The sequence below is a fragment of the Poromitra crassiceps genome, assembly GCF_964638095.1.
Source record: "Poromitra crassiceps genome assembly, chromosome: 30".
Classification (NCBI taxonomy): Eukaryota; Metazoa; Chordata; class Actinopteri; order Beryciformes; family Melamphaidae; genus Poromitra; species Poromitra crassiceps.
The window spans coordinates 14,215,400-14,227,899 of record NC_139652.1 but is presented as its reverse complement, the minus strand read 5'-3'; the positions used below and the strand labels follow the sequence as shown (position 1 = coordinate 14,227,899).

At 42.4% G+C, this 12,500-nt stretch overlaps 1 protein-coding gene across 1 annotated transcript in view; it reads right to left on the bottom strand.

Moving 5' to 3' along the window:
- Positions 1-12,500, bottom strand: part of kcnq1.2 (potassium voltage-gated channel, KQT-like subfamily, member 1.2) — a gene marked incomplete at both ends in the record, with an annotated part of 126,166 nt that overhangs the window by 75,201 nt on the left and 38,465 nt on the right. The window contains 3 exons of the mRNA XM_083663014.1: positions 2,534-2,656; positions 7,144-7,239; positions 8,162-8,272. Coding sequence (XP_083519140.1) covers positions 2,534-2,656; positions 7,144-7,239; positions 8,162-8,272 — 330 coding nt within the window. The remainder of the gene's footprint in view (positions 1-2,533; positions 2,657-7,143; positions 7,240-8,161; positions 8,273-12,500) is intronic.

Below are 12,500 nucleotides of genomic sequence, written 5' to 3'. Positions count from 1 at the left end.
TCACAGTCTGACAGCTGTTTCCTCCAGTATCACAGTCTGACAGCTGTTTCCTCCAGTATCACAGTCTAACAGCTGTTTCCTCCAGTATCACAGTCTGACAGCTGTTTCCTCCAGTATCACAGTCTGACAGCTGTTTCCTCCAGTATCACAGTCTGACAGCTGTTTCCTCCAGTATCACAGTCTGACAGCTGTTTCCTCCAGTATCACAGTCTGACAGCTGTTTCCTCCAGTATCACAGTCTGACAGCTGTTTCCTCCAGTATCAGTCTCACAGCTGTTTCCTCCAGTATCACAGTCTCACAGCTGTTTCCTCCAGTATCAGTCTGACAGCTGTTTCCTCCAGTATCACAGTCTGACAGCTGTTTCCTCCAGTATCAGTCTAACAGCTGTTTCCTCCAGTATCACAGTCTGACAGCTGTTTCCTCCAGTATCACAGTCTGACAGCTCTTTCCTCCAGTATCACAGTCTCACAGCTGTTTCCTCCAGTATCACAGTCTGACAGCTGTTTCCTCCAGTATCACAGTCTGACAGCTGTTTCCTCCAGTATCACAGTCTGAGAACTGTTTCCACCAGTATCACAGTTGTTTCCTCCAGTATCACAGTCTGACAGCTGTTTCCTCCAGTATCACAGTCTGACAGCTGTTTCCTCCAGTATCACAGTCTGACAGCTGTTTCCTCCAGTACACAGTCTCACAGCTGTTTCCTCCAGTATCACAGTCTGACAGCTGTTTCCTCCAGTATCACAGTCTGACAGCTGTTTCCTCCAGTATCACAGTCTGACAGCTGTTTCCTCCAGTATCACAGTCTGACAGCTGTTTCCTCCAGTATCACAGTCTGACAGCTGTTTCCTCCAGTATCACAGTCTGACAGCTGTTTCCTCCAGTATCACAGTCTGACAGCTGTTTCCTCCAGTATCACAGTCTGACAGCTGTTTCCTCCAGTATCAGTCTGACAGCTGTTTCCTCCAGTATCACAGTCTGACAGCTGTTTCCTCCAGTACACAGTCTCACAGCTGTTTCCTCCAGTATCACAGTCTGACAGCTGTTTCCTCCAGTATCACAGTCTGACAACTGTTTCCTCCAGTATCACAGTCTGACAGCTGTTTCCTCCAGTATCACAGTCTGACAGCTGTTTCCTCCAGTATCACAGTCTCACAGCTGTTTCCTCCAGTATCACAGTCTGACAACTGTTTCCTCCAGTATCACAGTCTGACAGCTGTTTCCTCCAGTATCACAGTCTGACAGCTGTTTCCTCCAGTATCACAGCTGTTTCCTCCAGTATCACAGTGTGACAACTGTTTCCTCCAGTATCACAGTCTGACAGCTGTTTCCTCCAGTATCACAGTGTGACAGCTGTTTCCTCCAGTATCACAGTCTGACAGCTGTTTCCTCCAGTATCACAGTCTGACAGCTGTTTCCTCCAGTATCACAGTCTGACAGCTGTTTCCTCCAGTATCACAGTCTGACAGCTGTTTCCTCCAGTATCAGTCTGACAGCTGTTTCCTCCAGTATCACAGCCTGGCAGCTGTTTCCTCCAGTATCAGTCTGACAGCTGTTTCCTCCAGTATCACAGTCTGACAGCTGTTTCCTCCAGTATCACAGTCTGACAGCTGTTTCCTCCAGTATCAGTCTGACAGCTGTTTCCTCCAGTATCACAGTCTGACAGCTGTTTCCTCCAGTATCAGTCTGACAGCTGTTTCCTCCAGTATCACAGTCTGACAGCTGTTTCCTCCAGTATCACAGTCTGACAGCTGTTTCCTCCAGTATCACAGTCTGACAGCTGTTTCCTCCAGTATCACAGCTGTTTCCTCCAGTATCACAGTCTGACAGCTGTTTCCTCCAGTATCACAGCTGTTTCCTCCAGTATCACAGCTGTTTCCTCCAGTATCACAGTCTGACAGCTGTTTCCTCCAGTATCACAGCTGTTTCCTCCAGTATCACAGCTGTTTCCTCCAGTATCACAGTCTCACAGCTGTTTCCTCCAGTATCACAGTCTCACAGCTGTTTCCTCCAGTATCACAGTCTGACAGCTGTTTCCTCCAGTATCACAGTCTCACAGCTGTTTCCTCCAGTATCACAGTCTCACAGCTGTTTCCTCCAGTATCACAGTCTGACAGCTGTTTCCTCCAGTATCACAGCTGTTTCCTCCAGTATCACAGTCTGACAGCTGTTTCCTCCAGTATCACAGTCTGACAGCTGTTTCCTCCAGTATCAGTCTGACAGCTGTTTCCTCCAGTACACAGTCTGACAGCAGTATCACAGTCTCCTTTGGGAGGCTAAACGGGATGTCGATGTCTCCATCTTCCCCCCCAAAAAATCTTCAAAATATTTATATTTATAGAGAATATATTACAATATCTATATTTTGGGGGACACTGAATGATGAATTTCAGCTAACGACCCCCCCCCCCCCCCCCCCCAAAAAATAATAATAATTTCCCTTTGAGGAACCATACCAATCCCAACTGAGAACTATAAAAAGCGTTTATTGATGCCGTAACGTTCCTGTGGATCGGTGTTAAGATGGATAATTACCGATATGTTGAGTTTCCTGCTATCAGCTTCCATTGCGGCGATGGTCTCTGGAGGAAGGACATACATTTTCCATGTAGCAGGACAACCGCCAGGCTTCTCTGCTGCATAGCACCTCCACAGTGTCTGAGGAGCACAGGTAGCAACACAGAACATGAGCGCTGGTCAAAGCATCGGCACAAATCACCTTTAAAGTCCCTGGAAACCAGAAATATTTCTTTATTATTTAGCATTTTGAGTTCATCACATCACAGGACCCTATGTTAATAAGCCACCAGCCAAATTTGAACGATGATGAACGTCGCAAAGTATATAAATTTAGGTTTGACAGTCTGGCAAAAGTCATGAGAATCAATTATTTTTTAGAGTGTATTTTCTCCCGCGGACTGTGTGGGCGTGTCCCGTCTGCAGCAGGTCTCCGAGAGAGAGCGCGAGACAGAGGGGGGGAGGGAAACGGAGAAAGAGAGATCGAGTGACACACAGTGTGTGTGTGTGTGTGTGTGTGTGTGTGTTTGTGTGTGTGTGTTCGTTGCTCGGAGAGGGAGAGAGAGAGACTTGCTGCGACTGCACAGCGCTACTGTGTCTGTGTGTGTGTGTGTGTGTGTGTGTGTGTGTGAGTAACCTCGCGTCACCAGGCTGTGTCGAGCGCTATGCTGCCTTCTCTCTCACTAGTCGAGAGAGAGAGAGAGAGAGAGAGAGAGAGAGAGAGAGAGAAGCATAGCGCTCGGCAGACAGGAGGGGAGGAGGGAGGGAGGCAGACAGACACTGAGTGAGCGCTGTCACTGGGGGCAAAGAACGGACAAAAGGAGGGTGGGTGCGGATTGCGCGCGTGTACAAAGGTTATATAGAGCTTATGACGTCATAAGCTCCTGCATTTTAGCACCTTGCGCACTGCTGTCTTCAATGAGGAAGTACCTTGTACAATCTTGTAGAAAAGTGTCGATTTTAAGGCTTTGGGTTGAAAGTAATGTATAATAATTTCTGAGGGACACAATTACTAACATAAGACCCTAAATAACATAGTTAGAACGTTTTTGTGGATTTTGGTTTCCAGGGACTTTAAATCACATCATCAACACCCCAATAAAGCATATCACACCATAGGACTATGCTAATATTAAATGAATGGGATTGTATACACCAATTATGGCTTTAAATATTCTTTTATTCCTTCTATGTAATGTCACCAAGACAAATTCCCTGCACGTATGCATTTGATTGCACTTGGCCAATAAAATGATTCGATTCCATTCTATTCTAATATTCTATTCTAAAATATTCTATTCTATTCACCACTGTCTGAAAAAACAGTCCATTCATTTTTAAAAAGTGCTTATTTTGAGTTATTAGTTATTGTTAATTTTCCGCTGTCTTTCTGCCACAGTAGTGTGTCTGAAAATGAAATGTCTGTGGCTCTCCGTGTATTCTGGGCAGTGTTGGGAGAGTTACTTTTAAAATGTATTCCACGTACAGAATAGAGGGTATGCACACCCACTGGAACACGCCCCCTCAATCAGGAATGAGTGTCAAATTGAGTGTCAAATTCCTCCCTGAGCAGCAGGTGTCAGTTATCTAGGCTGATTACTGCATTCAAGCTCAGTCTTGCTGTGACTCAGTGGGCGTGACCCCACAGTGACTTCTGCCTCTGTGACATCACGTGCATACCCTCTATACATGCCCTAAAATGTATTTTTGTATTTGTATTTTGTAAGTTAAGTAACCTATTCCGAATACCGTAAATTCCGGACTATAAGCCGCACCGGTGTATAAGCCGCACCTTCAAAGTTGACTATTTTTTTCTTATATAAGCCGCACCGGACTATAAGCCGCGGGTGTTTTAATGTTTTTTTTTTTTTTTTTTTTTTTGTGTTTTAATGTTTAATTACCATATGTAAGGGTTCATGCACAGAGGGGATTGTAGAGGAAGCTCCCATTTATTAACATTTCAACAAAACAACATAACACAACACCACCTGTGTTGTTTTTTACAGTGCACACAGTGTCATACAGTGTGGTGAAAAGAGGGCAAGAGAGGAAATTAAAACTTATTATAGTTATATAGGATTTATAGTTAGAAAGAGTGCTAAAAAAGAGAGATTTTTTTTTTTTTTTTTTTTTTAATCCATAGATAAGCCGCACCGTTATATAAGCCGCAGGGGCCAAAAAAGGCCAAAAAACGGGAAAAAAGGTGCGGCTTATAGTCCGGAATTTATGGTACTTGGAATACTTTTGAAATACTCTTGCTGAGCCCATTTGGCTGGGTCATTCTGAATGTAGTTCAAACTTGCTTAGTTAGGCATGACCTAATGTTTTCAGAGTAAAGGTTATGCAAGTATGTAAACACAAATGTGCTATGTTTTTTCCTGCAACCGATACTGTTTAAAGACAAATGGAATCCACCAGAGAACAAAGTCTTCAGTTTTGCTTTACACCTTTAATTTCCACAGCATCAGCGAACCACACAGCAAGCAGCTTCTTAGACACAGCATTTGAGAGTAAAACAGATTAGACACGAACATCTACCCAGAATCTCTGGGTAGATGTGAGCCTTGTGATGACGACTAGCTTTTGGCACAAGATGGCCGCCTGTTTGCCTCCCGTCTCGGTCTGGGCAAGTGGGCCGGCTCACCTTTTCCATGGCTCAGTGGGAATTTGCGGAGTACAAATAGTGCTGCTTCTCTCTCTGTTTGCTCTGCACTGTTTTGTGAAGCTTACTTTGGCAAGATGTGGAGAAGAAGAAAAGTATCAGATCAGGGAGATTCATTAGCCTTGTATGTGTTCTAGTCCAGACTGTGGCAAGGAGGCCATGTGTCTATTGTTAAAGCAGTGATGGACTGTCTTGACTTGGTTTTTAATGTATACCTTATGGATTATAGGGAATTATAAGGTTGAGTGCATGTACAGTACATACACACTAAAATAACCTGCTATTACTCGTGGTGCCCAAGTATTCAGTTTTGGAGTTGGTGTATGAGAACATCGTATCATAAATAGAACTAATAGATTTTAGCACTACTAAGAGAAAACAAAATATCCTAAGTTTCCTATAGAGCTCAACAGACACGTGACTTTTCCTGATGTCATTTGCCCCCGGAAGTACGTTCGGCATTCATTTTCTCCACAGACATTTTGATAAATCCTTATATAACGAGTTTTAAGTCCGGAACCAATCCACCTCGTGACTAGTCTCTTAGAACAGACGAGTTGGCTTCCGCAATTTTCAAATGCTTCCGCCATACCATCTGTAATTCGTGGGGGAGAAGCATGCACCAACCGGAATGGGAAGCAGAAAGGCGGGTCTTCCGCTCATTAGTCCAATCAGAATTTTTTTAAGGCGGGTCTTCCGCTCATTAGTCCAATCAGAATTTTTTTCCGTGGACACACGTGTCGTGATTGGTCGGATTCCGTCGAACTTGCTTCCAGTCTGAAGTTTTTTTTCCCAACTTCCTTGTGCATGTTCTGGGGGTGTAACGTACAGACTGTATAGCTGCATTCGCCGGATGTAGATGAGACAGTCTGTTTTAAGAGACTACCTCGAGACCTACTGAATCGTGAGTGACCATGAAACATTCGGTTTAAGCAAGAACAAAAAATAACAACAGCCTTGCTCGCTTCTGCTTGGATTAGCAGTGTAAAGGAATTGCCAACACAGATGACAAATACTGTATATTTCTGTATGTTACTGAAGAGAGTATTATATTTTGTGTATTTTAGCATTTAAGCTGTTTTAGTGATAAAGGAGCTTACTTCTGTGGATCAATATAGTAATGACACTATTACTACTGCAATTAGCACTAATAACATTACTGCTTGTAGTACTAAATCAACTACTAATACTACTACTTATAAATGAGAGACTTAGAAGCAGATTCCTTTCCTTTACTTGCACATGTTTTTTTTATCAACTTTGTAATTGTTTTTGTTTGTTTTATTGCACATTTGTGCCTTGGCGTTTTCAAAGTTCAAAGTTCAAGTTCAAACAACTTTATTAATCCCACTAGAGGCAATTAGTTGCGAGCAGCTTGTGCCGTTATACACAGAAACACATAAACATCAAACAACATACAAGCTGCTACAGTATGCCAAGGAGTGAGAATGCAAGTAAACACCATAAAAGACAATGTGAAATAAAAGTAAATGGTACATAAAACATTTCCACCTCTACAACCTATGAGGCATTAAAAGTGGGATTGAAGACAGAGGGAATAAACGATTTTGAATGTTGGTTAGTTTTGTCGGTTAGTTTGTCTGTTTTAATGTTGTTGCAACATTTATCTCTTTTTATGCTGCTATCTTGACGAGGCATCCCTTGAAAAAGAGGTCTTTGTATCTCAACGGGGCTGATACTGTGTATTATTATTATTATTGCCATTACTAGTACTAGTACTACTACTACTACTACTACTAACAATGTAACAATTCTACACTTTTTTGCTGAGATGCCTCAATTTTAAAATTCCAAATGCCATCTGTTGATGTGTGTGTGTGTGTGTGTGTGTGTGTGTGTGTGTGTGTGTGTGTGTGTGTGTGTGTGTGTGTGTGCGTGCGTGTGTGTGTGTGTGTGTGTGTGTGTGTGTGTGTATGTGTGTGTGTGTGTGTGTGTTTGGGGGTACCTGGATGAGGGAGGCTGCTGCAGGGATCTGTCTGTTGAAGTGCTTCTGTCTCTGCTTCTGCTGCACCTTCAAGGCAAACCCGGAGCCCAGGATACCCTAAACACAGATTTTGTTTATGTGTCTATTCATACTGCAGGGAAAACACAGGAAATTAATAATAGTTATAACATATTGTATTGTGCAGGGTTGATTAATCTAAATCCTATAATAAGAATGCCAAGTGTCTGTCTGTGTGTGAGCAGAATTGTGTTCGGCCACAGCTCTGCCATTTTACGTGTGATCGGGCTGAATCTTTCAGGAAGTGTAAAGAGCACCCCTGTGGGTGACCTAAGGGAGCCAGATTTTTTAAATTAGGGAATTAGGGCAGATTAATTGCCCTAATAACCTAATGATTGCCCTACTTATTACCTAATGATGTCACTCGAGCAATGATGACATCGTCTGGTGACATCATCACTGATGACATCACTCACTGATGACATAATCATTGAGTGATCGAGTGACATCACTAGTGACATCACCAATTCTATACATAAGTGATATCATCAGCGCCGGAGAGGAGGATTGCGTTTTACAGCATGTAGGGAAACAGTGGATAGATAAGTCCAGAAGGAGGTGGCAATGCAACATAAAGGATGCCAACTGCCATAAAACACCACAGAAGAAGAATGAATTTGTCCCAGAGGCTTTGGAGACCACTGTGTTCCAGACCAGGGTGGGTCTAACTCCCACGGGTCCACTAGTTAGATATAGAATCTCACAAAAATTAATAATATTTTTTACATCAAGTAAAATACTCATAGTGGAAGAGAAACATCACATATTGCGATTAATTATGGACAAGGGCGTCTTATAAAATGGCTATAATATAAATGTAATTAACAAAGTTGAGAGAGTCAAAGTTTAACATGGAGATTGAATGAAAAAACTGAATGATTTTTGATAGATCTGAGTATTTTCCCACTGCTCATGAGATTCACATTTAGTATACCCAGTACAGTATATTCAGTATACTTACAGCAGGCAGGGCAAAGAAGGAGATGGCGAAGACACTGAAGCAGGAGGCGATGGCCTTTCCTATCCACGTTTGAGGGATCTTGTCTCCATAGCCAATGGTGGTGACGGTCACCTAGAGGAATAAAACAAGCAAATAAAACAATCAAAACATCATAAAAGTCGTCGTTTCAAAGTAGTTGGTACAAAATCTACAGCTGGCAGCTTTTTGCATAAACAAATATTTTCACAACACACATGACCTTTCAGTGAGTGTGCGTTTACATTAGGGATGCACCGATCGATCGGCACGTGACCGGAAATGGCCGATTTTCACGTGATCGGCCTCGATCGGTGATCTGCGCCGGTCACTCAAAATAGCCGATTCTGTGAGCCGATTTTCACATGACGTGTGCGCACCCCAAAGCACCGAGACAGGCACCCAGCCACCACACCACACATGCCAGCATACCTTCCTCGTTGTGGATTTTTTTCACCGTCAGTGAAGTAGACAAAGCTCGCAGTTTGTCACACATGCAAGTCGAAAATAAGCCGTGGAGACAGAGATGCGGCCGAGTCCCGCTCGGCTGGAGTCCAGTCAGAGCGGCTCGCTTCACCTCACTGGCCCCCCTCTCTCTGCTCTCTCTCCCCGGGAAGCGGTGCTCCAGCAACCCGCCACCGCGCACAGCCGGCTTGGCGAGGTGAACGCGAGCATTGTGTCCAGTATGATAACCATTCCCCGACCTGCTTTTCCATTCCACATCAGCGCTGCTGCCTCAGCCTGTCAAGTCATGTTGTAACGTGGTGGATACAGGAGAGACTATTTGTTTCGTATTGCAAATAGAACGACATGAGAACGACGGACATAATAATAAAAATGCATCGGACTCACAAGTGTGCAACGTTTTCTGTGCGTGATGATATTTTTTCGGATGGCAGATAAAAATACGCATACCAAACTTCGGACTGTGTGTAAACTCCGCCTGATATTCAGACTGAAGATCGTTACTGTAACTCATAAACTCATTTCCCCTCTACTCAAGAGGACTGGTCTGGAGCCAGTCTATAAACTCCTTGTCCATGGATCATTTTGATGTTCTGTTGCACCTGTTTTCTTTTGGAAAAGTAAATGCATGATAGCTGTGGCATATAGGCTATTGGATTTAATTTAATTTTTGTATTCATTGTATTTGCACAAAAAAGCTCTGTCCAGTAGCCTAACCTGGAACACTTTTATTTTGAGATGTGTTTGAGTGAGATGGTCCTACTTCATGCAAATGATAAGAATTGTTTATTTGTTTATTTGGATCGCCATTAGATGTAAGAATTGTTCTATGAATCTTAATTTTCAAACAAAGTTACAAAAACGTTTGTGTAAGCTGTCAATTGTTGTTTTTAGAGAAAAAAAATCGGAATCGGCAAAAATCGGTATCGGCAAGTCAGACTATTCAAAAATCGGAAATCGGAATCGGCCAAGAAAATGGCAATCGGTGCATCCCTAGTTTACATGCACACTAATAAAGCCATCGGTATCTGATTCATGGTGTTACCAGATTATTCAAGTGGTCATGTAAACCTCATATAGTCCCATATGCTTTATTTCAGGGGGTTTTCAAAGTCTGAGACTGTGGGCCTCCCCACAGACAAAGTTTGGAAAAAGGAGGCCCCCTCGCTCAATTCCTGGATGCCTATGGGATCATCATTATGTTATTTGATCCCATAGACAGGCAAGAATTGAGCAAATATAATTTATTTGTTTCTGAAAGTGGGAAAAACGGTCAAATTGCCCAAAACTACTGTATGTGTCTGGACTACCTCTTTCACCAAATCACACACATTTTAGGCTATTCTGTGATCTCCTTTTGATAACTAATGTCATATCGTTTCACTTCCATTCACTGAGCCTCCCCTGAAACTGCTTTATTGGATGAAGGCCGTTATATCGGATTATGAGAAATCTGTCAAAACACCCGGCATTTTGCCGAATCATGTGTTTTATTCCGTGCGTGGACCAATCTCAATGTCCACACTCACAGACTCACCACAGACTTTGAGGCGCGTTCCCAGAGCTTCCCACTACTTACTAAAGTGCATGTCAATGAGTCAATCAGATTATTGCCATTACCTGATTATTCCCATTTATGGGATTATTGTGTGCATGTGTGCTGTAAAGGCACATACTCACTGATGCAAGTCAGGTTAAAACATTCAATCATTTGAGTTGGGAAAGAACTAATGAATGATGTTAAACCCTCGCAGGTTGAGTCCTTGCTTCACTGTATGGTTCTCCAACTTTAAGTTCAACCGGGTATATCCATGAAAATGGAAAGACAGGCAGCACACATCATGTTATCTATCTGTGTTTTCATTTTCAGTTATTTACTCCTGACCAAGTTCAACACTGCTGAAAACACATTGTTAATGTCAATCATTTTACCATTACATTGGACATTCTCTCGATTCAGAGTTTGAATCTAAGTTAGCTTCACCGGTCTATAACAGACAGTTAGCTTCACTGTAGTCTATAACAGACAGTTAGCTTCACTGTAGTCTATAACAGACAGTTAGCTTCACTGTAGTCTATAACAGACAGTTAGCTTCACTGTAGTCTATAACAGACAGTTAGCTTCACTGTAGTCTATAACAGACAGTTAGCTTCACTGTAGTCTATAACAGACAGTTAGCTTCAGTGTGGTCTATAACAGTTAGCTTCACTGTGGTCTATAAAAGACAGTTAGCTTCACTGTAGTCTATAACAGACAGTTAGCTTCACTGTAGTCTATAACAGACAGTTAGCTTCACTGTAGTCTATAACAGACAGTTAGCTTCACTGTAGTCTATAACAGACAGTTAGCTTCACTGTAGTCTATAACAGACAGTTAGCTTCAATGTGGTCTATAACAGTTAGCTTCACTGTGGTCTATAAAAGACAGTTAGCTTCACTGTAGTCTATAACAGACAGTTAGCTTCACTGTAGTCTATAACAGACAGTTAGCTTTAGTGTAGTCTATAACAGACAGTTAGCTTCAATGTGGTCTATAACAGACAGTTAGCTTCACTGTAGTCTATAACAGACAGTTAGCTTCAATGTGGTCTATAACAGACAGTTAGCTTCACCGGTCTATAACAGACAGTTAGCTTCACTGTAGTCTATAACAGACAGTTAGCTTCAGTGTAGTCTATAACAGACAGTTAGCTTCAATGTAGTCTATAAAAGACAGTTAGCTTCACTGTAGTCTATAAAAGACAGTTAGCTTCACTGTGGTCTATAACAGATAGTTAGCTTCAGTGTAGTCTATAACAGACAGTTAGCTTCACGGTGGTCTATAACAGACAGTTAGCTTCACGGTGGTCTATAACAGACAGTTAGCTTTAGTGTAGTCTATAACAGACAGTTAGCTTCACTGTAGTCTATAACAGACAGTTAGCTTCACTGTAGTCTATAACAGACAGTTAGCTTTAGTGTAGTCTATAACAGTTAGCTTCACTGTAGTCTATAACAGACAGTTAGCTTCACTGTAGTCTATAACAGACAGTTAGCTTTAGTGTAGTCTATAACAGACAGTTAGCTTCACTGTAGTCTATAACAGACAGTTAGCTTCACTGTAGTCTATAACAGACAGTTAGCTTTAGTGTTGTCTATAACAGACAGTTAGCTTCACTGTAGTCTATAACAGACAGTTAGCTTCACTGTGGTCTATAAAAGACAATTAGACAATAGAGTAAAAGTTGATCAGCGATGTTGGCACTGGCTCCCTAAGATGCCCGGGGCATTTGAGGCTCTGGGGCCGGTTGCACAAAGCACCTTAAGTTAAGATTTTCCTTAGAGTCCAAGTTAAGGTGTCGATAAAATAGAATCAGCTGCACAAAACACCCTTAAATCTTGTGCTTATGTTTTTTCTCAAAATGTTTGACCTTAGGGAGAAGAGTGAAGGGTGTTTTGCGCAACCGATTTTATTTTATGGACACTTTAACTCAGACTCTATAAGGAAAATCTTAACTTAAAGGAACACTTAAAGGAACACTTGTGGACCAGTGATGTCACTGGTCCACACTTTAACACTCAATAACTGTCAAATTAAATGACAGACTTCAAAACCGTTTACAGTTTTCTGATATACTGCTGATGTTCTAATGATACAAAGCTGGTTGAAAATGGGCAGAGTGTTCCTTTAAGGTGCTTTGCGCAATCGACCCCAGTGGCCCTCAATGGGAATACGATTCCTGAGCACTAATCCTCAGCGAGTGTAGGAATTTGCTGGGCCGGGGGGAGAAAACAAATAGCCTTTTGCATTTGCATGTCCACCCCCTCTGATGTCATGTCCACCCACTCTGAACGCCCGGCCAATTGTGACACATTCAGA